General features: G+C 39.5%; 1 protein-coding gene across 5 annotated transcripts in view; it reads right to left on the bottom strand.

Moving 5' to 3' along the window:
• The window catches only part of PRKCE (protein kinase C epsilon), a 507,167-nt gene that overhangs the window by 169,386 nt on the left and 318,155 nt on the right, over nt 1-19,626 (bottom strand). For 3 of the 5 annotated variants that reach the window (XM_027825224.3, XM_007062802.4, XM_043543789.1), the window contains 7 exons: nt 17,587-17,672; nt 14,928-15,060; nt 11,012-11,154; nt 7,966-7,998; nt 7,443-7,539; nt 6,595-6,809; nt 3,501-3,674 (listed from right to left, as the gene is read on the bottom strand). In XM_027825224.3, the coding sequence (XP_027681025.1) occupies nt 3,501-3,674; nt 6,595-6,809; nt 7,443-7,539; nt 7,966-7,998; nt 11,012-11,154; nt 14,928-15,060; nt 17,587-17,672 (881 nt within the window). The remainder of the gene's footprint in view (nt 1-3,500; nt 3,675-6,594; nt 6,810-7,442; nt 7,540-7,965; nt 7,999-11,011; nt 11,155-14,927; nt 15,061-17,586; nt 17,673-19,626) is intronic. The other 2 variants (XM_007062803.4, XM_037895851.2) reach the window with 1 other exon arrangement.

The raw sequence follows: 19,626 nt of genomic DNA, 5'->3' as shown, positions 1-19,626 counted from the left end.
GTGTAAACTCGAAAGCTTGTCTCTTTCACTAATAAAAGACAAAGATATTAGCAAACCCACCTTCTCTCTAACATAAGGAACCAACATGGCTACAACACCACATTATGAAGGCAAACACTACAGTGTGTCTTGCCATGCAATCTGTACTGAGCAACTTCTCTGCACTGTCCGCATAGGTTTAATTACATTTTACAGTATGCAAGGGAAGGCTCCCACCTTTTAGAAGTGTTAATTTTTGTGGGGAAGGGAATAAAAGATAAAACAAAGTTATTTACAGAAAACAAACATCAAGCACTTTAATACAGTGCCAGTCTTCCCCAGTATGAGCAATAAGATATATCTGAATTGTAAAATTTAATTCCAGCAGGATCATTATTGTAGGGCCCCGTTCTGAGAGGCTCAGAACCTTGATCTCCTACTGCAGACAATTTTAGTCTAAATAATTAATCCGACACTTACGTCTGAAACATTTTTGGCTCTACTGTGCAAAAGACTTTGTCTCAGCAAAGCTATTTTTATTGTACACTGTGCTTGTTTAAGAACTGCTTCCCTACCTGGTTTTTTATTGGAGCTGAGCAAATAATTCAGTGAATAATATAGCTGTTTTCCCCCCAATTCACACACAGTTTACAATTTTTGCAGATGTATTAATTATGTTTTTGTACAACTTCTACAAAGAGTCCTTTGTAGATTGTTCACAAGCAGTTCTTTGAAATATTTCATTATTGAGATGTGTTGCTTTGTTTTGACTGGACAAATAGGTCACATGGTATTTTTTCTGTTGTTTAACAGGATGAGCTTAATTCTTAAAGACTCAGGTTTCTTGTGAGAATTACAAGCTCAGCTTTTGCTCTCTGCTAATATAACATTGAGTGAAATCAACCCTTGCATGGAATGCCAGCAAAAGGTCTATGCATGATTAAAGTTTCACATAAACCAATGGGGGTCCCCACTATTTCCCATAGGAGACTGTATCACAGTCAAATATATCTCACTGTGTCTTGGAACAACACTTGTTAGGTGTCTAGACTAAGGACTGTAAATTCGTTAGTTCACTCAAGTTACTTAGTGATCAGTTCATTCAAGTTTTAACTGACCACAAACTCTAGTCTAGTTATTCTCCTTGAGAAAGGGGAAGTATTGAATAGTCTCTTTGGTGGAGAGATGGCCTGAATGGAAGCAAAGGGGGAGGAGAACAGAGGACTGAGAGGATGTCAGTGGGAGCTATATACAAATTTGTGAATCTCTTACACTGGGAAATGGCTTGGAGAGCGGGAAGAAGGCAATTCAGAAGTGTCACAGGAAAGATGGTATGGGCTGGGAATGGAAAGGAAGGGAACCAGTGAAGCAGGGAGGGAACAGCAGTGGCATAATTTATCATATGAAAAGTTGGCCTTTATTGATGTTAACATTCCCCAGTCACATGACTTGTATCAGCAGGATGGTATATTTATTTACATTTCAGGAGGTCTGGTCTCCCTTAGTCCTGAAAATCTCTCTCTGTTGATGAAATCTATTTCCTCTAAATGCCTCATCTATTATTGTAAGAGTAGTGTGTTCAAACATTCTGAAACTCAACTGAAATTCAAATTAGAATGATCCTCGGATTCTTTGAAGTATCTTTGCTAGAAATAAACTTTATTTGGATTTTTTTCATATATGTTCCTAACACATTATTTGTGTTAGTGTCAGAAGATGTGAAAGGCTGAAAACCCCATTGCTTTAAATACTGTGAGATTATGCCAACAATCTGCTAATGGAAAATTTGAAAACTGTAATCTAGATACTACTGACAATTTTCCTACAACACACTAACCAAATTTCTTGTCTTCTTAATCAACTGTTCAGTTAAACAATTTTTCCTGACAATTCTGTTCAAAAACCTTTTAGGCACAGATATTCCATAACTGCATGCATCTAATTACCACAATTGCACGTAAAGCCATAGCAAATTCAAGTATAAGTCAGGTAAACATTTAACTGCTCATTTGTGCATATACATTTTTGGTTCTGCTGTGCAACTAAACAGTAAGATTTTTGTTATGCCTAATGTTGGTTTAATGTCTTTGAATTAGGTACAATGGGCTAATTCTTCCTGGTTTAATTCCACTTATTTTAATAGAGTTACACCAAGGATGACTTTGCCCCAAGAATTCAAATATCATCCTTTGCTGAAAAAGAACCCTGAACTCAGGACTTGGCTGGTAAGTAATATAACTGATTTTCAAGTATTCTATTTTATATATATCCATTTATTTATGTATTTATACATTTTAAGTCTAAATATTGTGTTTTCTCCAAGGACCAAATCCTGGTCCCATTTAAGTTAACGACAAAATTTACATGGACTTAAATGGGGTTAATGATTTGGAACATGTAATATTTTAAAAGAACTTTTTAAGGTTATGGATATTTTTAAGGTTTTAACCAGATACAATAAGTGATATTCTATCAACAAAACCGCTTATTCACAAATTAGGCTTTATTCTGCAGTCCTTAGGCAAAACTCCCACTGAAGTCAACAAGGTGACACAAAGTACAAGAGAACCTTTATCTACCAGGTGAAAAACAGACGACTGTTGTCTGCTCTGCTGGATGACAGAGAGAAATAAAGGGCTATGGGGATGAAGTATGGAAATTAGCACTGAACAGGACTAGTCTCTAACATCCTAATTAACAGTTTCAGAGAGTCTAAACAATTCACTCACCATCCAAACAGAATGTTTCAGATTACAGAGTGCTTACATTTTGGTAGCAACCCCAGTCTGCAGAGGGATTCCATATCAGAATCCCTAACAGTGAACACACAGTCGAGAAGGGAATAGTTTAGGGAGTAAGGATCTTATTATCAGCTTTTGCTGTCCTCCTACCTCATGGACAGCATTAGTTTTATAGGAGTTGATTTGAAGGGCAACATATCTGCCTCCTCTTCTTTTTGAACTCTGCAAACATCAGCTTCATTTTACAGCATAAGAAACTGAAAATATGAACCGCAGGAGGGTTCTCCTGTAATCTTATTTCTGTCAGAGTTAACGAAAACAGAGTTTTAATGAACAATTTGGGTCTCTCTTTTTCTGCATACTGGACACTAACAACATTTTTATTTCAGTTATGTAAGCCACTGATATACCCTATTATCGTACACAGAAAGGATAACTCAGTAACCTATTGTTGTTTCTCTACTGCCATCTTCTGTCATGTACAAGGCAACACAGTATTTATGCTGTTTAATAATGGCACTATATTTGCCATGAAGATTCTGTTTGGGCAAGCAGAGCTGGATATACCATTTTCCTTTGATTTCTTGACAACATGCAAGTTAAAAGTAGAGCCCATTCAAATTTCATGCTTCTGAGGCGTCACTGAAATCCTCCAAGAAATATTTCAAAACACTATGTATTGGTACCTTTTATGCAGCTTCATTTTGAACTGCAAATACTTAACAATACTGTTGTACAGCTCTCTTGACGAAAGTTAATCAACATGCTTATTTAGCATACCTTGGTCTGGAAGCAGCAGTAAAGTTGTGTTAGATAGGGATGTTTCCGTGCTAATGCCAGAATTCTCTTTTCTGTCATTGTACAGTCTACATCATCATCTTGAAGGATGACATCTTTCTTTAAGACTTTCACCGCATATACTTCATCTTTACCTTTTAGCTCAGCTAGCATGACCTAGAATCAGTAGAAATCTTTGCTTATATAGAGCACAGACAATCAGACAAATATATTATACGTGACAAATTTAAATGCAATAAAAAAAATGTGTGTACAGATTTGAAAAGTACAGAGCAATTGAAAGGATAACTGCACTCACACAGTACTCTCAGGTTGTCTATTTTTATGTAGCTAAGTAGCTGAAGAAATTCACATTTTAAAATGGACACTTTTAGTAGAACTTTGAATATCAGTCACCCAATGTATGCTTCGTTCAGTTTAGTTAAGAATGCAGGCCGTTAAATCCTTGTTATCCAGTACCTTACAGCTTGCCTTCTCTGCCCCACTGCTGAGATCTGGAAAACAGGGAAGGGGGCAAAGCTAGAGCATAATATGGGTTTAGTTCCCCTTTTGGAAAGTGCTGCAACAATGTTGTTGTTCAAAATAACAATGCACATCACTGTAACAACCTGAAAAGAGCACCCAAAATCAACATCTATTTGAGGGAAAAGTCCTGTCCCATTCAAACCTGAGTTTGGCTTGTCTGGGCATGGTACAGAGGTACTCTATGGAGACTGATTGGGTATTGAGGAATAAGGAGACAAAGAGCTGCTCCAGAGCTGGTACTGCAGGAACCCCTGTATAGGCAGAGACCTCTTTATTTTGGAGGAATCAAGCGTGGATCTGTGTAGCAGCAGATTCCCATGTTTCATCCTTACCTCTTACTCACCACAGAGCACAGCACACTGAAAAGGTAATTACTGTAGTTCTGTATAGCTCCAGCTCCACACATTCCCTTCCACCCTCACTCGCTTTCAATAGTATGTCTACACTGTGAAAAAAACCCTGTGGCAGCTGGCCTGAGTCAGCTGACTTGGGCTCGTGGTGGGGCTCAGACTGCAGGGCTATAAAATTGCAGTATAGATGTTCGGGCTTGGATTGGAGCCCAGGCTCTGATACCCTTCCCCCTCAGAGGCTCTAGCCTGAGCCCAAATGTCTACATGGCAATTCTATAGCCCTGCAGCCTAGGCCCCATGAGCCTGAGTCAGCTGACCTGGGCACTGAGACTCGGAGCTCTGGGCTTTTAATCACAGTGTAGACATACCCTCTGCAGTGCATATGTCTACATACCCAGAGTGAGCCCCCTGAGAATTAAAGCTTTGAAGCATGCATGGTGTTTTCAGCCCTTCCACAGGCTCCTGCTTCTTCCACTTAGTGCCGCAGAGTGGAATTGCACCAGTTCTGCTGCCTAAGGGAAAAGATTTGCCAATTTGGAAATAATTACTTCTTGTTCTCACATGCCCTCACTATTATCTTCTTAGTGCTACCTCTGAACTCCAGATAAATCCTTGCAAGATACTCACAGTGAGGAAGATCAGACCAGTCAGTAAATTATTACTCATTATTTTTATTCACAGAATCATAGAAGATTAGGGCTGGAAGAGACCTCAGGAGGTCATCTAGTCCAACCCCCCGCTCAAAGCAGGACCAACCCCAACTAAATCATCCTAGTTAGGGCTTTGTCAAGCCGGGCCTTAAAAGCCTTTAAGGATGGAGATTCCACCAACTCCCTAGGTAATCCAGTCCAGTGCTTCACCACCCTCCTAGTGAAACAGTGTTTCCTAATATCCAACCTAGACCTCTCCCCCACTGCAACTTGAGACCATTGCTCCTTGTTCTGTCATCTGCCACCACTGTGAACAGCCTAGCTCCATCCTCTTTGGAATGCCCCTTTGGGTAGTTGAAGGCTGCTATCAAATCCCCCCTCACTCTTCTCTTCTGCAGACTAAATAAGCCCAGTTCCCTCAACCTCTCCTCACAAGTCATGTGCCCCAGCCCCCATAATTCCATTAATTATTTCCCCTTTTCTCCCTCCCAAGAAGTATGCTAAAATATTAACAGCTTAATTAGCGTGCATGCAAATCTGCATGCAGAAATACCTGCATGCTCATTTTTCAAGCACTAGCACCAGTGAAAGCAGCCAGTAGATCAACACCTGTGTAGGCATGTGATGGAATTTATACAAGCTTCACTCATTCCAAATTCATTTGGTCAACTCAAAGTCAAACTCAGCCAAAACCACAGAGCTTTGCAAGGTTTTCATCAAACCATTAATGGGCTCATTAATTGCCCAAAATATAGTCCAGGCTCACTCAAACGTTTAAAACACTGAGTGAATCTTATCTGGGTTTCACATCAATAATGAAACCAAAATCAGGTGAGGTCTGCCTGGCTTGCGGGGGGGGGCGGATTGTTATAAAATCTTAGCACAGCTCCAGCCTTCAAATCATTTTTGTTTCCTTTGTTGAGAAAACCATGATTTTACTATTGCTAGTGTTGAGGGGCACAATGCAACTATCACAGAATGAACTGGATTATATCTTGGTCTCTTTCATCATCAATGAAACCATCAGGCTGCTGCTACTCAGCTAGAGGAGGGATGGAGACCAAACACAACTTAATTTTCACATGGCATGTGGAATTTTTAAGGCTGGAAGTTGGACAAAAACAACCACCCATCATTTGCCTTGCAAAGTGAGCAAATTTGAAGTGGAAATCACCTGGAGAGAGAACAAACACAGAATCCCATAATGTCATTTCTATACTCCTGTTTCCTATTGGAATACACCCACTGTTGTTATTTGCCCTGTCAAGTAGTATTTATTCTACATTTAGTTAATGCAATTTCAATAGTGAAATCTTGACATCTAGTTCAAATCTCTTAGCCCTCATTTTTTATAATGATTTAAACAGTAAATTAATTCTATCTAATCAGCAGGATACATATGCATGAAAATTACTATTTTGAAAGCTGACTATCCCAATAAGAAAGACAAGAAAGAAACCCCTGTGGTGGGAGCACGTTAGGCAATATTAACATTAGTATTGCATACAGCAGAGTCAAAAATAATCCATCAAATCAGAGAAAGCCACCAACCTTGCCAAAGCTACCTTTCCCTAATACTTTAATGAAGTTGAACTCTTCAAGGCCCATTCGTTTGGTCTGGACTTGTTTGACTTCCCCGTTTTCACCATTCTCCCCAGGTTTATTAAGCTGATTGTCTGTTGATGATGTTGCCGTCGCTCTGTGTTCTTCTCCTCGATTGTCAAACGACAAAGCTTTCCTAATGTTGTTTTCAAGTTCTTTGATTTCTGTGAAAAGGTGGGAACAACAGATTGACTTCTCTACAAACCCAATCCAGTCCAGTCCCATGCTATTGCAGGCAATTCCGTCCCTCTTCTCACTATAAGAAATATACTGCTGAATCTCTTAGTTATTTAGTTATCTAAGGACTTAGCTAATGAAATTCATACGTTTTTAAGGGTGACCACTACATTTAATGTGATGCAAGGCATTCAATCTAAATAAATAGATCATGCTGACACTTTCACTTTCTAGTGCTACAGGCACCATTCTGCTTCCAGACACATCAGCATAAATGAGGAATGCACACTAACTCCTCTGAAGATTCAGGGTTCACGTGAACTCTCTCTTGTGGGTTCACAGTTTCCCTGAGTTTCACTTTGAAGTCAATGAAATATACTGGTGTAAAGGAGAGGAGAATCAGCCCCTTTCAAAGGTGTTTTTTTTTTTAACTACAATTCACAAATTTCCCATCAGATTCCCAGATCCCTGAAGGTGACTTTTTGTGGCTCACACTCCTTGTTTAATTTGAATCAGATTGTCTATCAAGGCCGGGGTCCATTGTAACAGCACTATTATTCCTCATAGAGACTGACACTAAAGCAATATTTATTGGTATGAAAACAAAACAGGTATCTAACCCTGATCACATGGAGAGGTTGGTGCTGATTTCGACCTGTCTTCTTCTGAAGGTGTGGTTCCAGGAACCGGCTGCTGAGATTCTGCACCTGCAATTAGCTAAGAACATTCCCACAAAAGGATATTCAGCTGTGAGAGCCTCTAACACAAAGAGTGAAAAAGAAGCAACTTGAAAAACAAAGTAACTTCACAAAGGGAAGGAATAAAGGGAACTGAGTACACTTCATCCTTGCTAAATTATCATCTCACAGCCTGTGTCAAAAGTTAGATCCCAATGCCTACAGTACAGCCTTTCACTTTAAAGATTAAATGAAATGCTCATCAAACGCACAGAAAAAAGCCTATGTAAGAATCCAATTCAGTAACATGTGAACTTAACAACTGCAAGCAAATATATTTTTAAACAAATTAGTCAACAAATATTAGTTCTTCCATCAGAGTCCAATCCTGCAGGGTGCTAAGTGTCCTCAGTGGCAGGTGTCATTGATGTCAGTAGGAGTTCATGCTGCTCAGTATTTTACTTACCCCAAGACCAGAGTTCTCGGTGTTGCCTTTTCCCTGTAATAGCAATAACAGTCCACAGATCTGTGCCGAAATCTTAGTGATGCCCTCAAAGCTTTTAGTGATGCCCTAACTCTTAATGCTGGGTTTGGGCCATAAAATGTCTTTCAATTCACAATTAAAACATACTGATTTGTAGGTTTTAAGCCTGTGTTTCTGTTCATGATATGGGATCTCAACCAGCTTTAAAATTTATTTCTTACAAAAGCACATACGTACATCTTTAAATCCCCTGTCCTCTCACTGGTATGTTTGTTGCTGGACTGTCTCATTTATAAGCTACTACTGTTAAGATTACGTGTTTTCTATGAAAAGCTACTTTATTACTGAAAAAAAAAAAACAGCCACATGGGCAGAAGGTTTTCTTTTCAAACAGTAGTGTTAGTGTTACTGTAAGTACTAAAACAAATGACCTGGGTAAAATCTGATATGCACAAGGATATGATCTCTTCAGTTCCCATTTCATTTTTTTCCTCAGATGCACCAAAAAGCTGCAGTTTACTATTGGACCCTGCAGTGAGATACAGGACAGAGTTTCCATTGAAGTGCACCTGGAGTACACAGAGCACATCTTGTTAGAAACTAAACTAAACCCCTTTAAAAGCAGAAAGGGCCTGCTCCTGAAAAGCTTACTCTCACAAGTAGCCGTTACTTATGTCATAGACCCTCTGAAATGTATCAGGGGATATGTACCCTTAATGGAACTACTCATATAGAGTGCGTATGTGTGTAAGGATTGCACAACTGAGGCCAAGAGCAGGGCAGTTTTTCGAATAATGAGCTCTCTCCTTGGTGGAACATTACACACGCTCATTGCAGAGAGCACTGAAGTTGCATGGCACACACCACCACTTTTGAAATGTGTCAAATCAGTGGGACACTCACTGGGTATATCACACACACATTCACTGTTGCTAGCAGAATTTACAAAAGACTCAATCCCGCAAGGTGCTGAGTGCCATCACAGTCAATGGAAATTTCCTTAAATGTATATGGTGTAAATAACTACCTTTTTAGGTAAAGATGTACTGCTAATTGAATGCCAGCATTTAGGAAGCTGATACGATATTCTAAAGGGGAGCAATGTTATAATGTCAAAGTGTAAACAAATCACAGCATTCACTGAAATACTACATGTAGTAACTTAGGGCCAGATTTGTAAAGGTACTCAGGAACCTAAAGATGCACATAGGTGTGTAGTGGGATTTTCAAAAGTGCCTAAGCTCCTAACTCCAATTAATTTTAATTGTAGCATTAACGGGATTTAGTTGCATAAACATTTCAAAGCGAAAATTGACATACTAGAAACAAATATTCCCTAGCTGAGTTTTTGCCACTGGAAAACCAGATAATATTTTCTACCTGTAAAACATTCCATAGCAAGCCCAGTTCTTCTTTACATTACACCTTTGCACCCATAATGAATTCAAAAGACAAGATGGCAAAACTGAATTTAATATTTAGAGGAAACCCAGTTAGACAAAACACTAAGAAAGTATAGCAATGTACTATGTTTTACTAACCTTCAGCCAAATATTTTAATAGATTCCACCTAATATAACTGCAATGTTAAAAATTACATGTAGTCCGGGGCATAAGGGTGTGGACTTAGACCTAGGAGACTAAGCTCTATTCCTGTCTCTGCCACTGGCTGCTGCACAACTTCGGGGAAGTTATTTTCCGTCTTTCCATCTCTGTTTCCCCTCTGACCCTTAGTCTAAATAGACTAAGTTCTCTGTCTCTTACTACCTATTCGCACACTGAGCACAATGGGGCCCTGATTTTGGTTGGGCTCTCTACATGCTCCCATAATAATACAAGTGTGGTTATATAATGCTTTAAATCATGCTTCAATAAGTTCCTTCAACAAAATGACAATTAAGGATGGAATTTTCAAAAGAGCCTAAGAAGTCCCACTGAAAGTGTTAGGCACTTCTGAAAATCCCATTCTAAGACTCTTTCAGAACCAAGTTTGTAAACAGAGCTGCTGTATACTTTTATCAATGGCAGTGCTATCAAATATTAGCAAGCACTGCACACTCATTTTGTGCAATTTCAGTACAGCAATTTGTCTTTCCTAAGATTTGTTATTCAATTAATTGCTTTCCAATTTTCCTATAACTTTTTGTTTGTTTTGCTTTAAACGGTTTTCTTAATATTTCAGGACAAATATGTAGTCGACCGTGAAAATAAAATTATATCTAAAGCCAAGGGACTAACAGATCTCATAAGAACTGACTGTAAAAGTCACTCATTTCAAGAGGGGAGAGACTGCTGCCATCACCATGCAAATGCAGATAGATATGGGACCACATTGTGATCAGGGCCCCATTGTAAATCCAGATTAACTCAGTTGAATTCAGGATACATTTTAGGTGGTCCATGGTTTTTGTTCCAAGGAAAAGCAAATTAGTTTCCAGCAAATTGCTTTGGAAATACCTGCTTGCAGCCTATTTCTTTTTATAAGAGATTGTGGTTGTTTCAGTGCATTTATCATCATTACAACAATATCACAGGGTAGAGTCTAGCCTCTGGCAATCAGATGATCTCATGACAGTTTTCAACCAGATACACATATTTATATATTAGTCATGTATTTCAGAGAGAGATCAAAGTAGTCACCTTGGCGTCTGAAAAGTCCAATTCCTTGTGCCAATAAAAAATAAAACCCATCTTGACTGTTTAAGTTGTCTTCAGGTTTGCAAGATTGTACCATAGCAAAACAGATTCCCCAAAGAACTTTACCAGGGATGATGTACGCTAAAACTCCAGAGCCAAGTCCTTTTAGCCTTACTCACATGAATAGAAAAGGAGGACTTGTGGCACCTTAGAGACTAACAAATTTATTTGAGCATAAGCTTTCGTGAGCTACAGCTCAATAGGCACATTGACTCCAATGGATTTCTTGAGTGAGTTAGGTGAGTAGGCAGGATTCAGCGCCAGCTGTTAATACTGATGTACATTTCATTAATTTATTGCTCCTTTTATGTGAGATTATATTTTTGGTTACCTTTTTCCTTCGTTGCCCGCTGTTAGTGATCTTATCTGGAGTGACTCCAAGATCTGCAAGTACTTTAGCTATTCCTCTAGCATCCACTCCGCAGTTTGGTGCCACATTTGTTTCACAGCGTCTATGTACATTCATCTTGCAAACTGCAATGAAATGTGTGGTGGGAAAAAAAAGTTTTTCAGTAAACGAAATAGACATTTATTTTAAAATATCCATTTTATTTGATTCCAATCAGATCTTCCAGGATCTAACATTTCTTTTAAAATATAATTCTCTTTCAGTAGCTAAATTTGCAACGGCACGTAACACACTAACATAAAATTATGAGTCCATGTCATTATTCTTAAGACTATAACAATAAAATATTAACTTTAACAGAAAATTGAAAATAATAGTTTTCGACATGGAACCTCAAGCTCCACGCATTTGGACACACACAATGCAGTTACTCTGGTAGTGGCCTGCGTAGGCTGAGCAACACGTTAAAGTGACTGGGCTAACCTCTACTTTCAGTTACACGCATGATAACCCAGAAATAACTCCTTTTACCTTCAGTACAGTTACTCTGGATTTACAGCACAGCAGTTTGGCCCATTTATCTCTCCTAGTTATATACTGAATTTTACTCACTGCCTACTTTCACTTCAGCATATCCAACAGGGTTTTTACCACCATCTCAGCCAAAAAGGTGCTTTCGAATATGTTATCCAGTGTGTTTCAGTGCCTAGCGCCATGGGGTCCTGATTCAGGACTAGGGCTCCTAGTCATTACAGTAATACAAATAATGACAATTAATTATTATTATTATTATTATTATTAAGACATTGATAAAAACCTTAAAGAATATGCTGAGTTCATCATGGGTCAGTGAACAGTGCTACTCCTCAGGGCACTTCTCCTGCTCCTACTGAAGTCAATGGGAGCTGCATCAGGCCCCAGGACAGTGGCAAGGCAGCCTTTACAACAACAACAGAGAAAACGAATAAGCCTGGAAATCTCAGGCACATGTTCCAACTAGAAAAACATTTAGAGCTTTGAACTAAGCCTAATCCTGCTCCCATTGACTTCAAGGAGAGCGGAATTAGGCCTTAATCTAGCTCTTTCTAATAAACTGCTTACAGTAGTGTCTCTTCATCTGCTTTACTCAAGATTGCTATAATCCAGCATCACACTAACAAGCCAAGTATTCATGTACCTGGTTTTAATTTTTATATGAGGCCAATAACATAATAAAATTATCTCCCCCTTTGGATAATTATGCTCTACACAAGATGCCCTGATTCCCTCTCTCCCTTCCCCCACTAATGTCTCTGTAACTAGCATGTTAGCATGACCAGGGAAGTCATGTAGTTTCCTGGTTACTCAGAAAGAAAAAAAATAGTAAAGAATATGGACTTAATTAAAAATAAAGTGGATTGGATTTGTTGGGAGCCCACTGACACGTCTGAATAATTTAGCCTTCAGCGCCCCCTGGTGGAACAAGATACAGAGCATGCAAAATTACAAGTGTTGTCAGGCGCTAGATGCAAAAGATTATCTCACTTTAAAATTCAATTGGTCAAATTCCTCCCTGTATCAACAGAATTATACAAGGCAGGAATTAAGTCCAGTTTACCACACTATTTTCCTATTACGATCTTAACCAACATCTAGTCCAATACAAGTTACACTGCACAGCAGTCCTGTAGAAACAGGTGGTCTATGTGCTCTGTGTATTTAGCAGCAATCCTGAGCACTGCAGAGAGAAGGTAGCTTTGAAGTTCCAGTACACCCCCTACTCACAGGAATGGAGCAGAAAGGTCTAGGAAGAAATCCTTATGTGCTTGTGTGTCTGTGATCGAAAACATAGCTGGTAGGTCAAACATTTGGCCTATGAGCCTTAACTGTGTGCCATTAAGAGCTGAACTAGCTGAAATGAAACAAAGCAGAAAATTCTGTGTGTTCTCAATATGTAAGGTTATTTAAACAGAGAGAGGAAGGGTAATAAGCACTCTGAAACAAGATAAAAGAAGAGCATTTCTTAGGAATAAGCTTTTCATTGAGGAAGACAGCAGAGTGTGCTTAAGCAGGCAAGTTTCTGGAAAGGTGAGCATTGATGGGCACTAGTTAAAAGAAAAACAGGAAGCACTACTCTCCTGCTGAGAAGCAACCATTTCCGGTTGTAAATTTTAGATTTCCTGCAGGTCGTGGTGCATTTTTACAGGAAACAGTTTTATAAGAAAAGCATGAAGAGAGGAATGAAGACGCTATATGCTGAACCATTATTTATACATGAGCATTGCATGTGTACGTGTATTTACTATTCCTTACATAAAAAGGAAAACACAGCCACGATGACGATGATGTGGTGGTGGTAGTGGAGGGGGAGAAGAGCCCAGAATCTAAGGAACTGAAGCTTAAGTGTTATAGAATGGAAAGGAGATGGTGGATTGACTATAGTTCTGATGGGGAAATGGCAAATACCAACAAGACCCAGATGAACTGAAAAGGGTGGTCTGAATTTCCCGCCAACAGAATTAAGGTGACACAGAAACATAGGGATGGCAATAATAGGAAAATAATGGTCTTAGTCTTGCCACTACCCATCACTCAATGCTCCAGGGGAGGTTTAAGCCTCACAATGCCCCTTATCGTGAAACACTCTGCCATGGGAGAAATTTCTTCATGACTCCAGCTGGTGATCACCTCATGCCCTGAAGCATAAGGACTGGTAGCTCCCTAATAATTTCATTTTTACCCAGTGTAACTGCAGATGATATTTTTATTTGTAGACTACAACGCCTTCTATGTGTCACCCTTAGCTCCTGCTCTTTGGAAAATCAGGCAGTAAACTTAATCCTGTTTTTAAATTTACTAAGATGAGTCTGTCAATTTATGGAAGATACAGTCTCTGTAATGTGAAAAAAGTTTTAAATTTCATTAGATATTAATTTTTATAAGTTTGGCATGAGCTTCAAGCCATAGTCCATTAAAAACCCACAACAGATGATTTGATTCGCCATTGATCCCAAAATGCTATTACCCTGTAAGTATTTGGACAAACTTTACTTCCCTTTCAGAACAACTAACTATCTGTCTCAGAGGAATCTAGTCCTTAAGGCTGCCTCATTACCAAATGGAAATGTACATCCTCCTTCAGCAGAAAAGAAGCCCTGCATTACCCAATCTAGCCGCCACAAGGAGATCTGAGGCCACCTCTTCCCTGCCAAATCACAAATCAGCGTGTGTCAAGAAGATTAAGGATGAGCAGCCAGTTCATTTCAGGTGCATGATCTAGCTTGGACCTGGGGTGGGAAATAGATGCACAGTCCAACGCCTGTGTTCCAAATATTGGAAAAGGACACAATCAACCCCATTCTTTCAGAATTACCATGGGAGGGAGCAGGCTAGCCTCCACATAACATGGTGCAGCCAGACATACAAAACCTTTTTTCTTTCTTTTTTCTTGGCCTGGGACTCAAGTTTGGTCTTGCATGGTAAGGCTCAGCCTTCATGAAGATATGAAAGCATAATTTCCATCCTACAGGAATAAAAATATCCAAGAAAAATTGAAGGGATCCAAACCTTCATGCTTCTGGGCATATGTCAACCTCTAACTAATCGGATTAGGAAGAAATATTCCCTGTGGGAAGGATATTCCATAGCTACCTACTGCAGGGTTTCTTGCACCTTCCTCTGAAGCATCTGGCACCAGATGTTGTCAGAGGCAAGACAATGGACTAGATTCTGATCCATGATGGCAATTCCTATTGCCCTATGCTGCCACTTGCTTTTTACTATTAACTGTACCTGCTAGAAAACAGAATGACTTAGCAATAGTCACGTATTTTCCTGTTACGACAGGCAAGCCCTTCCCAAACCAATGCACTGGCTGAGAAACATAGCAAATCTCTAAAGTAGAGGTGGTTCTCCTTACCTTTGCATTGTAAACCTTGTCTCAAGAGACCCCAGAGCAATGAACCGCAGTGGTCACAGAAGGTGGGCACTTTGTAATTATGAATGCTGAACTTGTGAGGCATGTTGACACTGAAGCGCTGGGAGCCCACGTGCTGGAAAAAGCAAAGCACCACATATTGAAATCCCCTTCACTTCTAATTATTCGCTTTTATAGTCAATGTGAATTAGGGTCCTGCTATGTTCTGAAAAGTACAGAGGTGAAACAAGATGAACTAGGTACATGTTGGTGTAATCATCCTTTTAAATGGGTTTATTTCCCCACAGAGTGTTCCACCTCTTTCTTTTTTTTTTTTTTGTTCTTGGTGTTCAAAAGATCACAGATAATTGATGGTGCAAAGACTGCAGTCTGCTTCCAAGCATTCCTTGAAATAACAACTGCACAGCTATCAGCAGAGATCTCTCCATGTGAAAGGCAAGGAAGTCGCTCCCAATTGTTTTGAGAGCAGGCATGGGAGGTGCTAGCACAGGAAAAAATTAAAGAAGTCACAATCCACTTGCTTTTTAATATGCCACTGGTCTTTGGATTGGTAAGATGAGAAAACAAGGTACTGTGAACAGGGAATCCACAGTACCATTAGCTACTGATTGAAGATCATCCATGAAAAGTTAAGGGTGCCCACTGCATAGCAAAAGATTTATTTCAATGCTTTTTCTCCCTCTTTCCTATTACCACTGGCTTCTCTCCAGTGGGCTAGCACCCCACTAAACAATGAGAGCATCGTATCAGCAGTGCATCTAAGCGTCCACTAGTCTGGAGCCTGGGAACATAAATCTGCTCAGGAATTCATATCTCCTTGTGGACACTGCTCAAAATCATTGTTAGCCAAAACACTGGTGCAGCAGGGCTACATCATAATCCCATGAAAGAGATCACGTTCTGGAGCGAAAGCACGTCTGCTCCCCAGATCAGGGGACAGAATATTCACTGCAGAGGTTAACGTGTTGTTCTGATCTGAAACACACTGCAAAAATGGCCCTGGGGAATGCCAGCAGCTGGTGTCTCAGTGACATCCACTTAGTGTACAAGTAAAATTCAGTTAGTGTACAAGTAAAAATAAATAAATAAATGAAAGATGTGGGGGGAGTGTATCCCCCACCCATAAGTGCCAGGACTGCAAAATCAGCCATTGGCAGACAGTATACTTTACAGCATCTTTTATGCTACTCCAAATTATGTGGAGGGGTGGAGGCAAATCTGGCTGGCTGGCCCATGACTGCAGAAGCACAAAGGTGGTTTAAAACCACCTCTACACACCCTTTCTATTCCCCAAGTTACAGGCTATGTGTTCACTGACAAAAATGGTTTGTCTTATCACGTAATAATCAAAGCATATTAGCTGTCCTTCTGTAAAAACAGAACGGAGACAAGGCACTGCAGTTTTACTGCAAGGTAAACTAGGTGATCTCATCTAATTACCTCACATTAATACGACAAGGCCATTGGTTCCATTTAGGATTGTACAGCAAGATAACTAGCACACGTTAGGTTTCAGAGTAGCAGCCGTGTTAGTCTGTATTCGCAAAAAGAAAAGGAGTACTTGGGGCACCTTAGAGACTAACAAATTTATTTGAACATAAGCTACAGCTCACTTCATCGGATGCAACTTATGCTTATGTTCAAATAAATTTGTTAGTCTCTAAGGTGCCACAAGTACTCCTTTTCTTATCACATGTTAATTATCTCACTGTAAACACGCATCTTTGGTCAGTGCAGACAAAACCATACTGTGCATTTGTTAGCTACAGCTGAGGATCTGGGTCCATGTTTGGAGTGAGTTTTTTGTCTTCTTTAAAAATGTACATCCTTTGAGGTGGGAGTCCTGTGTTCTTTTATATTTAGAGCAGTGGTGAGTACTGTTGGTAGATATAAATAATAATATAATCATTTCCAAGCTTAGTAAAACAGTTTATTTCGTTATCAGCAGACATCATTTGCTTAAATATCTGGTAACATATACTAGATAGATAGATAGATAATCCCTTTTATATTATGCACAACATTTCTCCACAGCTGTGAAGTAACTTAGAAAAACTATTAACTACACAGTAACTGGTATAACCTCTCCTGTGTTATTTTTTAACTATGGGCATTATTCAATGCAGAATATTACGTTTTGCCTTTCTTCCACATTTGGAAGCTCTGCATGCAGTTAGAGCAAGCCCCCTGTAAATAATTTATGTCACCTCTGGGCACTCTTTTATGTTAACATAGGATACACAAGCAGAGTCTTTATACTACTGTTAGCTAACGAATCACCCACTTTAAATGCAATTGGGAGGAAAAGGGTCTGAACCTGCTCCCACTGCATTCAATGGCAAAACTTCCATTAACTTCAATGGAAGCAGGATGGAAACAAAAAAGAGTTTTGAGATGTCAGAGAATTTTGATTTTGTCTAACACTTGCTAGCCAGGAACAGACTGCTTTACAATAATCCCCAAGTAAATGGAGCTGTTACGGTGATTTGTCATTCAAGAGTAAATGTTATACTATGTGGAAACCTGAAGGGTCCGAACAAACTCCATACCTTTTTGTTGATTAAATGGAGGAGGCGGTAGTGACATGAACAGATAAAAAGATTTCTTTTTTATCTAGAGCATTTATTTTATAAATATTTACCTCGTCATGAGTTTCCTGTTTCTTTAAACCAGCACACTTAGTTATTATAAGCTCATGGCATCTCTTGTGGACTACACAAGTGCAAACTGTAAACAAAAAGGGGATGAAAGGATGAGTTTTCATGAAGACAGTTTTTAAAGTAAAAGCTTGAAGTCAAAAGGCTAAAACACTGGATCCCTTTCCCTGGGATATGAAAGACATAGGCTAAAAAAGCCCAGATCCTCAAATTGTTGTTGGGAACATTGTTGTAGTCATGTTGGTCCCAGTATTTGAGAGACACAAGGTGAGTGAGATAATATCTTTTATTGGACCCACTTGTACTGGCACTGCCGCTGGAACATTTTTAGTAGTTGGCGTGCTGAAAGCCAGCCCGCTTACCCCTGACCACCACCACCACCCCTGAGCTGAGGCTGGGAATAAAGCTCTGGGTGCGGGGTGGCAGCCGGGCGCCTGGGCGCGTGGGGCCGGCAGCCAGGGGCGACAGTGGGGAGCCCATGGATGCTGCAGCACCCCTTGCACCCATAGTTCCCACACCTATGTCTATTGGTGAAAGAGACAAGCTTTCGAGCTATATAGAGTTCATCTGCAGATCTGGGTTGACTTGAAGATCTCAGTGCAGGCTGAAAGCTTGTCTCTTTCACCAGCAGCACTTGGTCCAATAAAAGATATTACATCACTGGTCTTGTCTCTAATGGATCCATCAGTGTAACTTAGGGAGCCTAAATACCTTTGAGGATCTGAGCCAAAGTGACTTGTGATTTTGGGTGTACAATTTAAAACACCTTAAAGGGTCCTGACTTTCAGAAGGTGTATTCTTTGCACTTTCTGAAGATCAGGACCCTTTAAGGGACTCTCAGGATGGGCAACCAAAATCCAAGGCACCCAAAATTACAAACCATCTTTAACACTCTCTGCCATAGCTTATTTCTGTCACTGGATAGCAGCTTATATAAAAAAAAACTCATTATTTGTTTAGCACAGTCAATGGGATCAGCACTATATAAGACATGAAGATAAAAACAGCCCCCGCCTAAAGAGCTTTCATGCTAAAAGAAACACAAAGGCACATGGGATTCACTGTAAAATCAGAACAAGGAAGAAGTTAACTTATTTATTTATTATTACTAATAAGAATAAATGAAGATTTCCCATTGTTTCAGCAGGCAAAAATGCTTTGTCAAGAACCGGGGTCAGTTACATTTGAAAAAAAAGGAACAGACACAGTTGACAAATATCTGCAGATACAGCAGATGGGATAACAATTATAAGGTTATCAATCCATTGTTCTCCAGATGATGAAAAATTGTCCTCCATGAAAGAAAGAGTGGCTATTCTGATCCTGGCTACTTTTGATAACAAGACACTGAACTAGACGGACTACTGGTGTATTCCATTATAGCAATTCTTATTTTCTTATGTAAAAAAGTGTCTTAAAGTTTTTGTTACAATGAGAAAAACTAATCTTTTCAACTCTCTCATAACTGAAAAATAGGTTTCAGAGTGGTAGCCATGTTAGTCTGTATCAGCAAAAAGAACGAGGAGTACTTGTGGCACCTTAGAGACTAACAAATTTATTTGAGCATAAGCTTTCGTGGGCTAAAACCCACTTCATCAGATGCATGCAATGGAAAATACAGTAGGAAGATATAGATATAAAAACATTTGTAGTGATAATCAGGATGGCCCATTTCAAACAGTTTACAAGAAGGTGTGAGTAACAGTAGGGGAAACTATTTTCCCATGCTAATTTTCCCCCTACTGTTACTCACACCTTCTTGTCAACTGTTTGAAATCGGCCATCCTGATTACCACTACAAAAGTTTTTTTTCTCCTGCTGATAATAGCCCACCTTAATTGATTAGTCTCGTTAGAGTTGATATGGCAACCCCCATTTTTTCATGTTCTCTGTATATATATTTATCTTCCTACTGTATTTTCCACTGCATGCATCTGATGAAGTGGGCTTTAGCCCACGAAAGCTTATGCTCAAATAAATTTGTTAGTCTCTAAGGTGCCACAAGTACTCCTCGTTCTTTTTGA

This window comes from Chelonia mydas, chromosome 3 (genome assembly GCF_015237465.2).
Source record: "Chelonia mydas isolate rCheMyd1 chromosome 3, rCheMyd1.pri.v2, whole genome shotgun sequence".
NCBI lineage: Eukaryota > Metazoa > Chordata > Testudines > Cheloniidae > Chelonia > Chelonia mydas.
This window is presented reverse-complemented; position numbering and strand designations above follow the sequence as displayed.